Below are 14,395 nucleotides of genomic sequence, written 5' to 3'. Positions count from 1 at the left end.
ACAGGCCTCTAAGGGAGGGGCCTACATCCCAAACCAGTGGATGCAGAAGCCTTGAAGGCAGTTACCGGAGCCTGAAAGATGGCTGTTCGGGGGCGGGGGGTGGGGGGGAGTGGGCGGGGCTGCATTCGCTGGGTCCCTTTCCACGGCCTGCTCAGCTCAAGTCACACTTAGCACAGACAGCCCACTTTGTTATAGCGCTAGCCTGAGTGCCACTGGCTGGCAGAGCAGGGAGAGGCATCCCTGCCCAAGGATGCTGGGATCTGGGTGGAAAGACAGAGAGACCCAGGAGACCCAGCAGCACGCAAGCAGATGTGAAAACGGCCGTTACTGAGACACAAAATCCTGCCCGCTCTTTGAATTGTGAGGCTGACCTAGGGGAAGGATTTGAGGTTCTTGGTTATGAGACACAATCAGCTTTCTGGGTTCACTCCCTGCCAGTGAACGAGCCCCGTGCCTCTAGCCCAGTGGCTTAGCTTCTCTGGGGCTCGTGGACCGTAGCTCACCTAACGTGGAGCCCCCTTAAGCTCTGCCCAGTCCCCAATCTCTAGTCTGTGACTAAGTCCTGGGTCAGGAAGGAGAGAGTGGCAGGGAAGGTGACCTGGACAGGGTGGCTGAGCACGGGGTCCCTGAGGGTGTGCAGGGCTTGACAGCACCAAGAAGAGGAGGGCAACATGGGCGGGGCTCACACTGTAGCAAAGGCTGGGAGGAGAGGGCGATGCAGGTATGGACAGGGGCTGGGGGCCTGGAGGCTGGGCAGGTCTGGGGGGCTGACTCGGGTGGGCCAGGGCAATTTGTGAGCAGGACCCGGAGGGAGCAGCCCTGGTGGGAGGTACCCTGCTGACCTCTGGGATCTCACTCACAGGCGCCCTGACACCTCCTTCCTCTGGTTCACCTCTCCGTACAAGACCATGAAGTTTATCCTCTGGCGGCGGTTCCGGTGCGCCATCATCCTCTTCATCCTTCTCTTCATTCTCCTGCTGTTCTTGGGCATCTTCGTCTACTCCTTCCCGGTAAGCTGGCCTGAGTGGGGAGGCACAGACCCTTGTCTTGGAGGAGCTCCTGGTCTGACGTGGGAGGTACAGCCCTTGACCTCCAGCAGCTTCTGGTTCTCAGGGGAGTCTGTCATTGTCCTCAAAGTGCACCCCATGTCTGATGGAGAGAAGTAGCTTCTGTCTTTGGGGAGTCCATGGTCTGATGAGGGAGACATAGGCCCTGCTCTGGGGAGTCCCCAGTCTGGTAGGAGACCCTTGGGGAGCTCTTAGCCCAGTGAGGGAATCTGAGTTCTTGCCCGTGATGGGGAGACACCGCATCCTCAGCAAGCCCCTGAGGGGCTATGTAATCAAGGGGTTGGCAGAAGGCGAGGCCCCTTGGGCAGGCATGGGCAGGGGAACCTTCTTGAAGGAGTGGGTCAGGAGGGGCAGGGAAGGTGTAGATGGCAGAGCAGAGGGGAAGGTCCTCTGCTTGTGAGGATAGCACCTGCTGAGGACCTGGGGCTGGAGAGGGTGCCACCTGGGAACCTGAGAAAGTGTGTCCTGCCTGCTGCAGTGGGGTGGGCGTGGGGCAAGGTGTGGGCGAGGAGGGGGTGGGCAAGGAGCCTCTCACTGGGCGCAGTAAACACTGGGGCCCCTTTCACCTGCTAAGAAGCCAGTTGATGCCTGACGAAGAGTGGCCAGGGCCACCCGCGTGGGGACTGCTGTGCCCAGCTCCAGGGGCCCCTCCCAAGGGAGGAGGCTCTGGAGCTCTCTTCCCTGCCTGTGCTTCCCTCATCCTCACAGCAGCACCCCCAGTGTCTCTAGAACCTCAGAAGGGATCACAGTGTCCCCAGGCTGACACCTGATTTTTAATATTCTTGAAATTTTGGAAACTTTTTAATACAAAAAATTCAAAATCGTATGTAAGTAGAGGAATGGTGTGATCGACTCCATGTCACCCTTATTTGAATGGAAAGAAACACACATCCAGAGAGGAGAGGGACCAGCTCAGGGCTGCATGGCAGCCCTGTGTACAGCTCCCGGTCTGGGGTTCCGGCCACAGCCCTGGTCAGCACCAGGCCGCCGGCCAAGCACACTGTCCCACAGTGGGTAGTGCGCTCTGGGAATCACTCACCTGTGAGCTCTTTGTTTCGTGAATCCTCCGGGAGGAGGAGGCCCCCGAGAGTGCTCTCCCACCGTAGCTGGCAAGGCATTGTACCAGCAGAGCACGCCTCCTACGAGGAGGACGGTTAAAACCACGGAACAATCCCCTGCAGGCCCTAAGGTCATGAACTGTGGGAGCAGCAGAGAGGATGCTCTGGTTTGGACGTCCAGGCCCCGGCTACCCCTTGGACCCTAAGTGACAAAGGAGGATCTAGAGCTGGGATGACCGTGAGCTGGGCCGCGAGCCGGGCCCTCGTCTCAGCTGACTGTGTTGCCTGGAGCGCCAGGCTGAGGCTGTTCTGAGGCCCAGCGAGACGACTCACGGCCCGTTGGCCAAATGTGCCTGAGGCCCAGGGGCGGGTCCAGGCTGGGGGACCCTGAAGCTCATTCGGTTCGGGGGGCCCTCCTGAAGCAAAGGAAGACAGATTACAAGTACAAGGTTAGCTGCTGGGCCCTGGAAGGGCACGAGCAAGGGTGGTGCCTGGAGTGTAGCTGCCCTGGCAGTGACCTGGGCTCAGGGGTTGGGCCCAGGACTCCCCTTGTGGTCCCCTGTGTCTCCTCCCCTGGGACGCAGCCCTGTGGCCAAGTTGGGGAGGCGCAGTGGCCCTCACCTGGCCTGTCCTCAGGCTTACCTCCCCTCATTTTGAGGGCACCCAGCCGCCCCTCGGTTCAGGTGAAGACCTTATTAGCGCACGAAGTGTGTCCGGGAGGTGAGGGCGTGTTGTGTGGGTGAGGGAGAGGCTGGTGGGCCCCGTGCCCCTGGGAGCTGTCGGTCCACGAGGAGATGCAGTGAAGCCAGGGACGAGGGGGAGCACAGGGTACAGCCTAACGCCTCACTGAGAGGCCAGGCTGGGGAGCGTGGGCAAAGGGGAGCTGGTGTGGACCCTCGCTCCTTGAGGAGGTGGGCTGAGGAGCAAGCAGCGGCAGCACCAGGGAGCTGGTAAGAAATGCAGAGTCCTGGGCCAGCCCCAGGCCTGCTGAGGAGAATCTGCCTCGGGAACATCGAGGTCAGAGCATCGCTGCTGTGTGGAGCACAGCTCCATGTGGAGTCAGGAGCTGTTGGCTGGGTTCTGGCTCTGTCAGTGGCTCCCCAGTGACCGTGGCCAGGCCCTCCCGTCGCGTGAGGAAGGGGCTGGGATAGGTCAGTGCTGACCTGCTGTGACTAGCACTGTGGATAGGGGAGCGATTTTGCCTTCCCCAGGGGGGCTGCATGTCAAGCCAGCCTTCTGCTGAAGAGCTGAGGGGAGGGCCCCGCCCCTGCAAGGCACTAGGGCTGCAGACTAGGCCTCAGGGACCTGGGGAAGGAGGCCCTGCTGCTTGGCTGGGAGACGGACAGAAGATTTCCAGTCCCTTCCAGCCTGTGGTCCTTTCTCGTCCCTGGGGCAGCCTTACCCCAAAGTCCTGCGGGCAGGCCCTGGTCAGAGCCTCTTCCCTGTGTCCTGAGTCCCCAGCAGCAGCATCAATCTCCTTTGAGATCTTCGGGATGTGTCCTGTTTCGAATGCCAGCCCTGCCTTCTCTCTCCAGAGCTGGCATGTGGGGTGAGATCCTAGGCGAGGGCTGTAGGGCAGCCTGGGTCTGAGGCTGCAGACTGCTTTTGCTCGCAGGCCTTTGCTACAAGCTGGGCATATCCTCCTTCCCTCCAGCCAAGTCACCCAGTCACCTGGTGGATGCCAGGCCTGTGACCGTCCATCACCTGGCTTTCAGGCCTTGGGGGGCCAGAGGCCTGGGTGCAGAGGGGCTCCCCCCCCAGTTGGCCTCATCTCCCACCCTCTTGGAAATTCCCCTGGGAGGGAGACAGGGAGGGCAGCCCGTCTGATTCCTCCCAGCTCTGCCCTAGAGGCAGCGGGAGCAGGGCCAGTGTGGGGAGGCAGGAGGCGATCTGGCAGGGAAGGAGCGGCGGCTTTGTTTCCAGAGTTGGCTTTCCTGGGCGGCGCTGGGGAACATACTGTCCCAATTAGGAGCCCTGTGTTGTGTTGTATGTGTTTTCATGGTTTTGCGGGGAGGAGTGGGGAGGGGAGATTCCTGCCAGTCCTGCAGCAGCCAGGGCTTAATCAGGGGTGACCCATCTCTAGGGCTGGTCCGCACTGTGGGTCATCCCTCTATACCCCCCACCCCAACTCTCTCTCTGCGTTTTGGACGGGAGCGCGGTGGCCAGCGAGCCCCAGGTTCCCGCGCTGGGCAGTGTGGGAGGAGGGTGGGGAGAAGCGCAGCCGTGCCTTCAGGCCACCTGTCTGATGGAAAAGGCCGGTCCTGCCCTGGCCAGGGGCAGAGTCCTCTCGGTAGCTGGGCAGAACCTGGGGGTGGGCCCTGGAGTGATGGGGGAGAAGCCAGAGCAATTCAGGCGCTGTGGCCCCCAGGCAAGAGTGTGGGCTTGTGTGACAGCGAGAGCGCTGGCCGGGTGGAGTGCTGAGCTGAGTGTGGCCTGGGGGCTGATGAGGGAGAGGTGCAGGCAGGTGGTTGAGCGGATCAGCCACCTTTCCCAGCTCCGATTCCCTGGCAGCTGTCATCACCTGTCCCTGCCTCTCCCCCCTCCCTCCAGAACTATACCGCCATGAAGCTGGTGAAGCCATTCAGCTGAGGACTCTCGGGCCCAGGACCGGCTGCCTCCTCTGCCCTGCTCAGCTGAGTGTCTCCAGATGTCCAGGCCTCACCGTCCTGCCAGGGTGGGCAGACAGAGAGAGGGACTGGCACGTGCTCCAAGTGTTGGCGACATCGAGCCCTGTGGTCACCCCGCTTTCATCATTTCTTTCTCCCCCATCCCAACCCTTTTGGGGATCAGCCCTGTGTATTTCAGTATAAAACAGTTTGAACCACAAAGCGGCGTTGGTGTGTGTATCTCTGTGGTACCTGAATGGGGTGACTGTGCAGGGGATGTCTGGGTGGGCGCGTGTGTGGGATGTGTGCCATCTGTGCCACGTTCCCAGTGGGACTGTGTATCTTTTGGCAGGACTGGTAGGGGTGGCGGGGGCTTTGAGGCTTGATGTCTGGCCTGCCTGGAGACCCAGCCTGTTCTGCTTCTGGGACACCCCTCCACCCTGTGCCCTCCTTCCTCAGGCATCTCCTCGCCCACGGTGATCTTTGCTTGGGTGGCAGTTACCTGCACCATGCCCGGGAAGAGGTTCCACTTATGCACATGGAGCCCCTCGGAAAAACTCTCCAGGCTGGGAGGGCTGCTGGACCCCTGGCTGTGACCTTGTCTCCCATGCTCTTGGAATTTTTTTTGGTTCCCTCCCTCTGTTTCCTCACCCTGCTTTAATGATCTGGACTGGATAAACACACCCTTTTCTTGTGGTCTGAGCATCGCATTAGCTGTCGGGCTGACATCTCTTGCAGGAATCAGGCTTCATCTACAAGAGCAGCAAGAACATACTTAGAGAAAAACCAAAGAGCACAAAAACATCGCGTTTCCGAAATAGAGGCCTCTGCCTCTGTTGGCCGGTGGGCTGGAACTCTGGAGCACAGCCTGGCGGGAGGGCTTCTCCCATTTCCTGCTGTGAGCCTGTTCCCGTGGCCCAGGCCCCGAGGCCCCAGAGTGAGCCTTCCAGTCCCCTTGTCTCTTCACTGCATGCTGGGACCCAGACTGAGGCCCTGCCTCGTCCCCACCTGATTGGCAGGACTGGGGGGTGACTGGCACAGGGCTGATGACCTGAACCCTCCTGGGTGAGGGAGCTGCATCTTGAACATAGAGTGCTTCTCTCTTCAGGAGAGGTTCTGGCTGGAGGACACCCTCAGTGTCCAGCTCCGTGTGGACCCTGAGAACCTGGGTGGCCAGTCCTGAGACTCTGACGCCTGACACCTGGAGCCGGGTGGCCACACCTCGCACAGAACAGGCAGCAAGGACTGGGGTTACCCAACTCTTCTGGGTCGTGAGCCTTCCCTGAATACCCACCGTGCCCGCCTGCTTGGAGGCCGTGAGCAGGCGATTCCACGGAGAGGGCTGGAGGTGAAAGGATGGAAGAGCTGGGGCTGCAGCTTTGGGAGGTGCTGAGAGAGCTTAGAGGCTCTGGAGACCTGAGAATATTGGAAGGTAGGGAGGAGGAAGCCACTGAGGAGGGAAAGATCGAAGACACGACAGAGAAAATGGGATAATTAATAGAACCAGCTTCTGGAGAAGGAGGGGAGGGCGTAAGCTTTGGAAAGAAAGTTCTCTTTTTCTTACAGGTACAAGAACACTGGAGGAAATAAATACATACTGTGCAAGTATCAGCGGGGTTAAATGAGTTTGGGGGTACATTGTGCCCACTTATTAACTTTTTCCTTTAATCATTTGCTTTCTCTTGCTGCTTTGAGTTGCAGATCATAGGAAACATTATTTAAACGAGTAAAGGGACTATAATGGCTTTAGAGAAATGAAATTTTCAGAGGGATTGACCTCAGGTGAGGGCTCACTCACCTCCGCAATTAGGTCACCAAGACTTTGCATTCTCTCTCTGCTCTGCCCTTGTCAGGCTAGGGCTGGGGTTAAAGCTGCTCCCTGGAACCATATGGGCCACCAAGCAAAACTCAGGGAGAATGAGGAACGGATGGTGAGGAGACACCGTGTCCAGCACATGTTTATTGAGAGACTCCACATGGCAGCCCTAGAGCAGGTTCTGAGGGTATAGCAGGGAGTTACATGTGACTCCTGGCCTTCCATAGCTCCCAGCATGGGGGGAAAGGTGGATCAGGAAACCATGGTTATTTGAACGCTTGTGAGAGTATCAGAGAAGGGACACCCTGGGGCAGGGAAGGGATGTCATCTGAGTGGAGCGTTGGAATGGCCCAGTGGCTAAGAAGGGAAAGCTGTGCTGAGCAGCTGGGATAGAGACCAGTCTCCGGCTGTCAGAGAGCCTGGCTTCTTCGGGGCAGGGCTGGGTGTGGAAGGGCCTGTATCTGCAGCTGAAGAGTTTGAACTTCATTCCGGAGGTAAGCAAGAAGCACGGAAAGACTTAAAGCTGGACTGGCCTTGATCAGAGGTGTGGTTTCTTAGTTCTTATCTTGGGAGACAGGAGTCTTCTGGGAGCACATGGTGGGGCTTCAGGTTGTATAAGCCTTATGGCTTTCGAGAGGGTGAGGGTCCAGTGATCTCACCCAATTCTGCAATAGGGTCTATGATCACAAGTGGTGAAGAACAGTTGCTCAGGATGCTGTGTGGCCAGTTGCAGAGGGCCATTCTAGAAGGCTGGTCCATTAGTCCAGGAGCCAACTCTGAAAAGCAGGGCAGGAGTCATTCATTCATTCATTCACTCATTCATTCATTTAAGAAATACATACACACACACACACACGGAGAGACATCTGTGTACCAGACAAAGTGCTAGGCTCTAGAGATACAATGCTGAAAAGGATAAACATGGTTCCTGTTCTCCCAGAGCTCACAAATGAGTAGCAGAGGGAGACAAGTAGACGGGTAATTACAACACACTGATGGGCAAGGGTTACAGGGTTAAGGGCAGGGAATGGAAAAGACAGTAGAGAGAGCAAAGACTGACCAGAAATGGTTCAAAGATCTGTAAGAATCTCCACAGGGCATAGAGCCGTGGTTCTCAACCAGGGCTGATTTTTGCCCCCCAGGTCACATTTGACATTGTCTGGAGCCAGTTTTTATGGTCCTGGCTTGGGGTGGAGGGGATGAGGGTGCTACTGGCATCCAGGAGCTACTAAACATCCCTCAGTGCACAGGACACACCCTCCCACCCCAAATTATCCAGTCCGAAGATCTGATAGTGCTGCTGTTGGAAACTCTGGCATAGAGATCGTGGACTGCAGAGACCTGAGCAGATAGAACTAAGAGGCCTGGGGGATTGACTGGTTAGGGCTGGGGTGGGGCGGTGGGGTGGTGGGATGGGAGATGAATTCCAAATGACTCCCACCTGCCTGGCTTTGTGAGTGGTGGGACCATTCATGAAGTCCGTTTTGGACAACAAAGTTCCTCCATGTCTCCCTACTAATATGGTCTCTCCTCTCTTCACAAAGTTCTAGAAAGCATCATTTATACTTGCTGTCTCCATGCCCTTACCCTGCACTCACTCCTCCACCCACTGTGGTCTGACTTCATCCCTGTGGCTGACTCAGTGGGTTGTCTTCTCCAACAGCCATCCCCTTTCTATTCCCCTGTGGCACTGTGCCGAGAAAAGAGCCCTGCCCCAGCCCTCGGGGAAGGTGTCTTATGAGATCAAGCCAACCATAGTAAAGCCATTACCCTTGACGGTGATTGGTTTAGGAAGAGGCATGTGACTCATTTATGGCCAATGAGATGTGAGGGGAAGGTGGTGATGGTTACGGGTGGGGAGGCTGCTTGAAAAGTTTCTAGGAAGGTTTTATCCCCAATAACAAAGGACACACAAGAAGACACATCTTCATCTTTTGCCTTTTCTTCTTGTGGAAAAAACGTAATGTCTGGAGCCATGGCTGCCATCTTGTGATCATGAGGGGACAAGCCTGAGGAAGAAAGTCGATCAGAGGATGGCAAGAACCTGATTCTCCAGGAAGCTATTGAGAAAGAACCAACTCTGGAACTTCCCTACTTCCAAGAGGTCTTGTTATGTGGGATCATAAATTCCTTATTGTTTAAGCCATCTTCGGTTGGGTAGTGTGCTACCCATAGCTCAAAGCATCCTTGTTGGTAGATTTCATTCTACTGTTTTCACTGCAGTCGCCAATGACCGGGGCGTTGTGTCCAGGCACCACATCTAAGACATCATGAGTTTATTCTTTATTATAACAGTTTTCCCACAGATGGCAGTAAAGTGTTTTGTTCTAATAAAATCAGTGTGTTACAGTTTTCTGAAAGAAGCGAACTACCTTGAGGAAGGGGCACCTTTCTCTAATTCACACCAGGACCCCACCTACCCCGGTTGTTAAATCTGTGGACGCGGACCCTCCCAACGCTCTGCAGCAGCTGGCAGCACTGAGCATTCTCTGCTTCTTAATACACTTTCAGTTTTTGGCTTCCATGCCACCACGGTTGCCTAATATTCCTCTTTTCTGTCCGGCCCTGCCTTCTCTGATTGGTCTCTAGTGTTCCCCAGGGCCCTTGGCCTGGCCCTCTCTTCTTACTCTGCATCTCCTCAGCTGCCTCACCCACTCCTGTGGCTTTGGTTGTTCTCTAGAGGCTACTGACCCTGGAATCCCTACCTCTAGCCCCATTTTTTCCCCTGTGCTGCAGCCATGCTAGCCAACTGCTTACCCAGTGGGCATCTCCCCCCAGGGTGACTTACCGGCTCTGCAAACGCAACCCCCGCCTCCCATCCCCACTCAACATCTCTATCCTCCACCCCATGAGAACAGCTCCTGCCCTGTGGTTCCCTCCATCGACCCAGTCACTAGAGCTGAATGTGTGGGAGGCATCCTTGAGTCTTACCTCCTCCTTAGCCTGTATCCAAGACATCAGCAGATCCCACAAATTCTGCCTCTTGGATCTCTCTGGATCGAGCTACTTTTCTTCCCAACGCCACCCCTTCCAATTACGATCAGGCCCCCAAGCAGGCCAGTCATTGGAACCCAGGTAGCACTCCTTCAGCCTTCTCCCTCGCCACACCGCAGTTCACTGTCTGCGGGCAGTCAGCCCTGGACCCAGCTGTGGTCCCCTCCTCCCAGATTCCATCCTCACAAGGGAGGTCAGCCATGCTGGCCCAGGGTCCTCAGAGGACAATCCTGCCATCTTTCTTGCCTCACCTGTTGCTTTTCCCTCTGCTCTACTGAGTGAATGTTGAGCAAGCCTGGCCTTGGCCCGTGGCTCAGGCCTCAGCGTGGCCCCTTCCTCTGGGAGGTTTCCTCTGACCTGTCCTGGTGCCCGTCCACCACTGAAACCCGGCACACTTGACTGTCCCCGCCTCCCCTGACCCCTAATCTGTGCCTCCAAGGCAGAAATCACATCTCAGTCCTTAATGAGATGTCTGCTTCCTTCACTAAAGGGACTTCACTAAGTGTTTCATTGCATCCTCTCTTTAAATAGGCAGGCCCTCAGAGCCATTGCAAATTGGATTTCTGTGTTCTGAAATTCAGTTAGTGTTCAATATTTGAGACCCATTCTTTTGCAAGGTGGAGAATCACTCTCATCTGTTAAAAAAATGGTTCGGTAAAATTTCATAAGCCTTTTATATGCGGAATACTCAGTTCCCTGACTTTATTTTCTTTGCTGGTGTTTTGGAGAGAGATATTCTGCTTGTGCGCTCAGACACACACGTACACACACACATGCATTCACACGCGCACCATTTTCTGTTCCTTTCCCAGGGCTCTGTGGACAGCCCAGGCTGGAGTGACAGGGAGCTGGATAGACAGGAAGAGCTGTAAGCACAGCCCTGGCCTGTAGCCCCCTCCCCGTTGTCTCCGCCCCCAGGGAACGCAAACTTGTCTCAATCCTCTCTCCACGTGTTTCATAAATGCAGGATTAGGGGGTTTCCAGGGGAGCCAGGTGGGCATCCCCTGCCTGGGACGTGGGGACAGCCCAGGAAACATTTTTTATTGCGGATGAGAACAGGGTAAGGACCAGGGTTCGCCTGCCAGGCTGGCCCTTAAATGGTGGCTGAGATTCCCACAAGTAGAGTGGGAACCTCCCTCTCCCTCCTTCCCCCTTTGCTGCTGCTCCATCCTGTCCTCTGGAGACGACTAGCTGCAGCTTCTGTGCCCTGTGGCTTGGCCCAGTGTGGATTTCATGCTGTTTCTCTGCCTTTATTTTGGTCTCGGTTTTTCATGGTGTGTGTGTGTGTGTCCGTGTCTGTATCTGTGTGTGTGTGAGCGCACACGCGTGTGTAAAAGAGAGACAACGGATGAGACAGATGACGAGAGAGACAGATTCATGGTGAGGGACAGAGACAGAGACAGACACACAGGAAGACTGTGCAGCAGGGACAAGAAAGGGACCAGAACCTTTCATGCAAGTACTGGGTGGAGCATGGCCTCAACTCCTCTCATTCCTCCAGAGCCAGCTCCCTTCTGCCCTCCCCACTGGCTCCCAAGCTTATTCGGTTAGACACAGAATACAGGAGGAAGAGAGAGGCTACGCCCCTGGGTTGGCCACTCCAAATCCAGTTGGGGAAGCCTCACATCATATTTTCCTGGTAACCCATTAGTTCACTGTAAGCTCCATCGGTTACCCTGGGCTCCATTCCCCTTCACTCTGCAGGGCTGGCCGGGGTGTGTTTGGGATGGGGTGGAGTGGGGCGCTGTGGTTGGTTCAGCTCCCTGGCTGGTTCTACATGTTTCCATCATGAGCCTGGGGCCGGAGCCTGGTTGCCTCTTCCCCCTGCAGGCTCAGGAGACCCCTGGGGTCCCCAGGAGCCTTTCCTGAGATGATACACAGTGGCTGACATATAGTGAGTGCTCGATTTCCTTTGAAAAGGAGCTCTGAGCTGCCGGGGTGTTGGGACGAGAGAGAGTGCTAAAGAAGAAGACAAGGCAGGTGTGGGGGTCTCCCCTCTCTGGGGGACTCCTCCCGTGTAAGGGGGACAGTGGCCCCATTTCTTTGCCCGGGAAGGATGGGGCTTGTTGTTCTCTGGATGTGGGAAAGGAGGGAGAGAAACCATGCAGCTGTCCTGCCACACGGGCAGTGCCCACCACATGACTGTCTCGGCCACCACGTCTGGGCTTTCCTTTCCTGGAGAGCAGCTATTCTGCATGCCACCTTGGGGTGGGCTGGGTGACAGTCGCCCACCAATGACCAGAATGGGGATCCCTACAGAGGTGCGCACTAGAGGATGCCCCTGCCCCACAGAGACCCCCTCATGCAGATGGTCAAGGCCAGTTACGCTCAGACCCACGCAGGAAGCGCCATGCCCTCTGGGACGCAGTCACAAACACAGGCATAGTCACAGGCGCACGCGTGTGCGCTCAGGGCACACGTGTTGCTGTGTGTGTGTGCGTGCGTCTGTGCGTGTGTGTTTCACATTTTTGGCCAGAATACACTCTGGAAACCTAAGCAGAAAAGAGCGTGTGAATGTGGCCATCATCAGGGATAAATTAATCCCAGACATGTAAAGGGTTTTCTTTTTTCATTCTCAGCCTGACTGCAAATTCAATTATAACTCTCTGCCAGCTACTGAAATGAGGGGACAAGTACGGACGTGGCTGAGCCTGGAAAATGGGGCAGGGCAGGGGACCCTCTTGATCCGAACCCTCATCCCCCTTCCTTGCTGTCCGGGATCCAGGAAAGAGTTGCAGCCATTCCTGGATACCACACGCCGACAGAGCTTTGGGGCAGCAGTGAGGTGACATCCAAGAACGTGGACCTGGCAGAAGCAGAACTGCCCTCTGAGACCTGAGTGAGGAAATGACCACATGTGGGATCAGAGCACAGGATGGCAAAGGCTCCCTAATGAGGTGACTGGTCCCAGGGCCTGGCAAACCGTGGTGGCGCATGTGCCCACCCACCCTGGGAGAGAAAGGTGAGACACCTGATTGTGTCCAGGGGAGAGAGACTTGGCTGCGGGACCCCTTGGCATCTTTCTATCTCCCACGGCTATTGGGACCTGCGGCCATGAAACCCTGACTTTCCCCCTCACCCCTCACCCTCTCAGCCAAACTTCTCATGGTGATTTGGCTTCCAGCACAGGTCTGCTTGTGGGCAGAGGCAGGCTCTGCTGCCCCCTGAACACTTGCCTACTGGCTTTAATGCTTGTACACCCCTCTCTGAGCTCTGCTAATGAGGGTCTCCCCTTGGAGCTGGACCCACCTCCCTCAGACACATACAATCAGGGGTTCAGGGATCTCAGCCTGAGAGCGTCTCATCTGAGTGCCCCCTGAGAAGACTGCTGGGGGAAAATGCGGCATCCTCTCCCTGGCCGTACCCTTCACTTGGGCTGCGGAAGGTTTGAGCATTCCTGTCTGCTCCAGGCTGAGAGCGAAGTGCGTCCCCTCTCTGATCGAGGCTTGGTCCTCTGTGTCAGCTGCCCTCTCATTCTTTCAGAGGCAGGGAGGGGAATTGAGTTACTTAAAGGGGACTACCGGGATTGGGGGAACCGGGCGCTTTTGGTCCCACAAGAATTCCCAAAGAAGGTCGGGTGAGGCTAGTTTGAAGAGGACGGATGAGCTGGCAGAGATCCGATTTTGAAAGGGGGTGCTGTGAGTGGGCAGCTGGGGATTCTGAGGCTGGGAGGGAGGTGGGGGAAGGAGGAACGGTCCTGGTGACCCTGAACAGAGAGACCTGAAGGGGAGCCAAGGGGCCCTGCAGGAAGAGAGGCCTGGAGGGGCAGGCCTCTGGCTGGAGGTGGGGGCTCTGCCTGCCCTTTCCCCGGGCCTCTGGGGCCTTTTACATAACCTAGGCCTGGCCAAGGAGAGCTGGATTTTCACAGTTAGGCTCAGGCTGCCAGAAGAATGAGAAAAATGGGCCTGAGGGAACACCTCCACCGCAAAGAATAGGACAGGGCGTGTGTGTGTGTGTGTGTGTGTGTGTGTGTGTGTGTGTGTGTGCGCGCGCGCGCGCGCGCGCACACACGAGAGGGACAGAGAGAGAGAGAGAGAGAGAGAGAAAGAGAGAGGGAGAGAGAGAGGGAGAGAGAGGGAGCACAAGCGAGCGCTGGCTCTGTGAGTTCCTGGCCAGCCCTGGAAGAGCCCCCAGTGCCTGCCTTCCCCCAGGGCGTTAGAGCGGGGAGGCTCCCGCTGTGTACCCAGTCAGGCTGCCTCAGATGCCCGAGACTCACGTCCCACCAGGTCAGGGTCTCCAGAGGCACCTGCTGCTCTGCTTTCCTGTTGCCATCAAGGCGGGGGAGCGGGGGCTCCTAGGCAGATCCGAGTTGCTCGGGCCAGGGCTGAGGATGAAGTTGGAGGCCGGTCAGAGAGGAACCCTTGGCTACGGAGTGCCCACCACGTGTCAGGCGCTGTGCTAGGCGCGTTGTCACCTTTCATCCTCCCCTGTGGAAGGCCGCTATTTGGAGTCCCATTTTAGAGACAAGGAAACGGAGACTCAGGGAGGCCACACAGCTGTTAAGGGAAGGTAAACCCAGCCATGGTGACTCCAGAGTCCTTGCTGTCTGTCCCCCTCCCCAGGCCCAGCCAACCCCCGTCTCACAGCTGGTGATGTGCTGACCAGACCCAGAGCCCCTGCCTGGTGTTGGGGGCATGGAAGGCAGGATGAGGTGAGGGCGATTGTGTGTGGAGGTGTAGCCCCGACACTGCAAAGTTTTCAGTTTTTCATTCACTCAGCAAGTATTTTTTGAGCGCCTGTCATGCCCAGGCTCTGTTCTAAGCACAGAATTCTTGCCCTTGAGAAACCTTTCAGTCGGGGAGCCAGACAAGGAAGGGTTTCAGGTAGTAATAAGTGAATGCCAGGAGGAAAAAT

General features: G+C 56.6%; 1 protein-coding gene across 22 annotated transcripts in view; it reads left to right on the top strand.

The window, feature by feature from the left end:
• DYSF (dysferlin) overlaps positions 1 to 4,941 on the top strand; it is a 223,677-nt gene extending 218,736 nt beyond the window's left edge. For all 22 annotated transcript variants that reach the window (XM_030877537.2, XM_030877532.2, XM_030877534.2 and 19 more), the window contains 2 exons: positions 863 to 1,010; positions 4,676 to 4,941. In XM_030877537.2, the coding sequence (XP_030733397.2) occupies positions 863 to 1,010; positions 4,676 to 4,714 (187 nt within the window). In that variant the 3' untranslated portion in view covers positions 4,715 to 4,941. The remainder of the gene's footprint in view (positions 1 to 862; positions 1,011 to 4,675) is intronic.
• The last annotated feature ends 9,454 nt before the right edge of the window (positions 4,942 to 14,395 follow it).

Source organism: Globicephala melas, chromosome 12, assembly GCF_963455315.2.
Source record: "Globicephala melas chromosome 12, mGloMel1.2, whole genome shotgun sequence".
NCBI classification, from domain to species: Eukaryota; Metazoa; Chordata; class Mammalia; order Artiodactyla; family Delphinidae; genus Globicephala; species Globicephala melas.
This window is presented reverse-complemented; position numbering and strand designations above follow the sequence as displayed.